At 38.0% G+C, this 4,150-nt stretch overlaps 1 protein-coding gene across 1 annotated transcript in view; it reads right to left on the bottom strand.

The window, feature by feature from the left end:
* Nucleotides 1-305, bottom strand: part of OR10Q1 (olfactory receptor family 10 subfamily Q member 1) — a 1,498-nt gene extending 1,193 nt beyond the window's left edge. The window contains exon 1 of the mRNA XM_081798933.1: nucleotides 5-305. Within this exon, the coding sequence (XP_081655059.1) occupies nucleotides 5-305 (301 nt within the window). The remainder of the gene's footprint in view (nucleotides 1-4) is intronic.
* Between the last annotated feature and the right edge of the window lie 3,845 nt (nucleotides 306-4,150).

The raw sequence follows: 4,150 nt of genomic DNA, 5'->3' as shown, positions 1-4,150 counted from the left end.
CCACAGCCAGCCAGTGGAATGGGCTTCCGGGCTCCCAAAATGTTAGAAAGCATCAAAGGCACCACTACCGAGGTGTAGCAGATTTCCAGGGAAGACAGGTTGCACAGGAAGAAGTACATCGCGGTGCGGAGCGAGCTGTGTGTGCACACCACCCAGACGATGGCTGTGTTGCCACAGAGGATCATCAAGTAGAGGAGGAGGAAGAGGAGGAAGAGGAGGGCCTGGAATTCAGGGACCGTGGTGAACACGCGGAACACGAACTCAGTGGGGCCAGACTGGTTGAGGACAGGGCTTCTAGCAAACATGTCTCCTGCAAAGGATGAGCAGAAAGTGCTGAATCTTCCTTTGCCGAATTGCTTTATTGCCTGAGTAAAATAAAGGATGGCAAGTTTTGTTTCGTGCAAAAATAATAACTTAGTTACTCAAATATTCTCGTTTGTTAAAAAATTAAAATAAAAATTAAGTGTTGGGTATTTTGTCATATAAAAGTCAAGAGAAGTAAAACACTGCCGTGTCTAAATAATTATTTCAAATATTGTTTTATAAAGAATGGAAGTTTCAGATCTACTTCTTAAGAAGTTCATTATGAAAAATAAGTTTTAATAGTAATCCAGATCTAAAACCTCTCGACTGATATAAAAAATATAAGAAATGGATAAGAGAAAGGAGAGAGAGGTAAAACTGTGCTAATTTTCTCAAACCGTATAAAGAATGACTCAGTATAAACCACATTATTATTTAGATGTGGATGATTAGAGAAAAGTTTATTCTTTATATATTTTTTAACAATTTAGTATTAGTCACCCTAATATTAACCACAAAAAGAATGTATTTTTCCAGATATATGTAATATAAACATATATATCTTTCCCCAAAATTAAAGAGAAAAATGAAAGAAGGAAGCTATCATTCAAAAGAAAAAGAAGAACGAAATGGATGCAGAATCCCATAGAACAAAAATCTTTTAAGAAATGTGGTCCATGAGAGACTATGGACTCTGAGAAACAAACAGGGTTTTAGAGGGGAGGAGGGTGGGGGTATTGGTTAGCCCAGTGATGGGTATTAAGGAGGGCACATACTGCATGGAGCACTGGGTGTTATAAGAAAACAATGGATCGTGGATCACCACATCAAAAACTAATGATGTATTGTATGGTGACTAACATAACATAATAAAATTAAAAAAAAAAGAAATGTGGTCAGAAGCAGAATGATACATTATCAATTAGGACAATAAATACAGATGGGCATATATACTGTATTAAGACATAAAGATGTTCAGATTAAGTTAGGAAACAAAATATTTTTAAAAGAAGAGAGGCAAAAATATAGTGTCATATAAAAACTACCACTCTTTTTATCTGAAAATTTTCTGTAAATTTTAAAATATGAAATAAACCATGATCCCCAACCAAAAGAGATGACAAGCATTTGATTGTCTCTATAAAAACCCCAAGGCGGCCAACTGAGAAGTAGTTAGAACTGATAAGAAAATGTCTTAAGATGGCCAATAGTTAACTGATTTGTACTTAACCACCTTGATCTCCTTTTCCTCTATAAAATATTGTGTAGGGTGTTCACAGCCTACTGAATTAATTCTAGACAAGCAGTCTTCATTTCCATACCCCTGAGTATTTACACTCCCTCCAGTTGAGGTTTTTGCTTATCAAGTCCATTGTTTTTGTTTCCAACCGTGAATAAGCCAAGTACACTTATTATTATTCAAGTTAATAGAATAGTGTATGAAATGTTGAACTATGAATGCAAAAAAGAATTTTTCAGTGAATGAAATCATATGGTATTTGTCTTTCTCTGACTGACTTATTTTGCTTAGCCTGATGCCATCTAGTTCCATCCACATTATTGCAATTGGCAAGATTTCATTCTTTTTTTTTTTTTTTTCTGAGCAGGGAGCCCAATGTGGGGCTCCATCTCAGGACCCTGAGATCATGACCTGAGTTGAAGGCAGCCGCTTAACTGACTGAGCCACCCAGGGGCCCCAAGATTTCATTCTTTTTGATGGCTAAGTAATATTCCATTTTGTGTGTGTGTGTGTGTGTGTGTGTGTGTGTGTGTGTGTGTGTATACCATATCTTTTATATCCAGTCATCAAGGCAAATCAGTTGTAATGTTTTGGAAATATTTGAGAAAAGTGAGTTGCAAATGAGTAATTACTGATGAATTAGTGAAAATGGGCAGAATTACTGCATAAGTTAGAGGGTAATATTAAAAATGATCTGTGTATAAGCATTCATGAAACATTTATTATTTGACCATAATTATGAGAAATAAAAGAAAAATGAGGGGCACCTGGGTGACTCAGTAGGTTAAGCATCTGCCTTTGGCTCAGGTCATGATCCCAGGGTGCTGGGATCAAGTTCTGCATCAGGCTCCCTGCTCGGCAGGGAGTCTGCTTCTGCCTCTCCCCTTACCCTCCTCCTGCTCGTGCTCTCTCTCTCTCTCTCAAATAAATAAATAAAATCTTATAAAAAATGATCTGTGTCCTTAATCATGCAAGGGAGACCTGATGTTTAACAGAATTTAGGAAAAACTCTTCTAAATGAGGGTTTCCTATGTAATCTTTCTAGAATACCAGAGCTATAAAATGCTCCTCCTCCCAGATAGAAAGATAGATACATGCATACAAACAAACATGTGTACATTTATAAATAAATGGATTAATAGATACATGGATGCATATGTACATATTCAAGCACATTTGGGAAAAACTAAATATTCTCTTTGTGATCCACAATGAAGATAAGTATTAAAAGGACTTTAGAATCCTGATATGAATATGTATAAATTTAACTTTTCAGGGGTGCCTGGGTGGCTCAGTTGGTTAAGCGTCTGCCTTTGGCTCAGGTCCTGATCCTAGGGTCCTGAATCCTGGGATCGAGCCCCATGTCGGGCTCTCTGCTCAGCCGGGAGCCTGCTTCTCCTTCTCCCTCTGCCTGCCACTCCCCCTGCTTGTGCTCTCTCCCTCTCTGTCAAATAAATAAAATAAAATCTTTAAAAAAATTTAACTTTCCAAAACTTATTTCTCTGGTGTTTCATGAAAGCTTCTTTAGGTGCCTTGGAAGCATAGTCAAACATAATAATAATAATAATGACTTGTACCATAGTGTGAAGGCACTCTTCTAAATTCTCTGCATGTGTTAATTCAGATGCACCTCACAATGACACCATGAGGCAGGTAATATGTTATACCTATTTTACAGATATAGAACCGAGGTCTCAAAAGATTAAATAGTCTAGATTAAACTGCTAGTCCGTGGTCGAGTTGTAATGTAAGCCCGAGCATTTTGGATCTAGAAAAGAAAGATCTAAGTTTGGGTCCTGGCTTTACCACTTCCTAGTTCCTACTTTCCTCCCTGTCTTTCCCTTCCTCCCTCCCTTCCTCTCGGTCTTTCTGCCTCCCTCCTTCCCCATCTCCTCTCTCTTTCTCTCATTCTTTTCTCTTAAAGTATAAAACACATTCCTAGCTCAAGGACTGTAACAAAAGAGGCTGAATTTGGTCTGTAGTCTAGTTTGCCTATCCTTGCTCTAAAGTATTATACACAGCAGGTTAAGATCAATTAGGGAAAAAACAGCCATTAGTTTTTACAAAGTAAAGTCTCTGAAGATGTTTCCTTACCTCTTTGCAATTCACTGCATTCCCTCAGCCAACAGATAACATTCATAAGGGCAAAATTTTTGTTTCTGCCTATAGATGATTAAGGCAGCTCTTCCAGAATGCTGCCTGACCCTCTGTATTCTGTTCTTTAAGGATGAAATGAAATAAGGATACATGGGATCCAGATGTGCATAATCCCCTAGAAATGAAAAGTGACTAGTAGGTGATGTCTTCATAGCATCTCAATGTACATGGGAAAGAGTATGCTGGTGTTCAGGAAGAGTCAGGTTTTAGAAAGCCATTCTTGGGATAGGACAAGATGAAGAGGAACCCAGGAAAGTAAAGATACTTTGGAATTATTCTAAGCCAGAGTCTTGCATGGAAGGACCAGAATCCTTTCCTGCACTCTTCTCCTTACTCAGAGGCTGTTCTTGCCTGATTTAGCCAGATAACTTAGTGCCTATAGGATATCTTAAGATAATGGCTCCCCAAGAGGAGGAATTTCCCCAGTGGCCTTTTTTAAACCAAATCTAA

This window comes from Leptonychotes weddellii, chromosome 11 (genome assembly GCF_054177405.1).
Source record: "Leptonychotes weddellii isolate Sample4059 chromosome 11, ASM5417740v2, whole genome shotgun sequence".
In the NCBI taxonomy this organism is placed as follows: Eukaryota; Metazoa; Chordata; class Mammalia; order Carnivora; family Phocidae; genus Leptonychotes; species Leptonychotes weddellii.
Note: the sequence above shows the minus strand (reverse complement) of the source record. Positions and strands in the feature narration are given on the sequence as shown.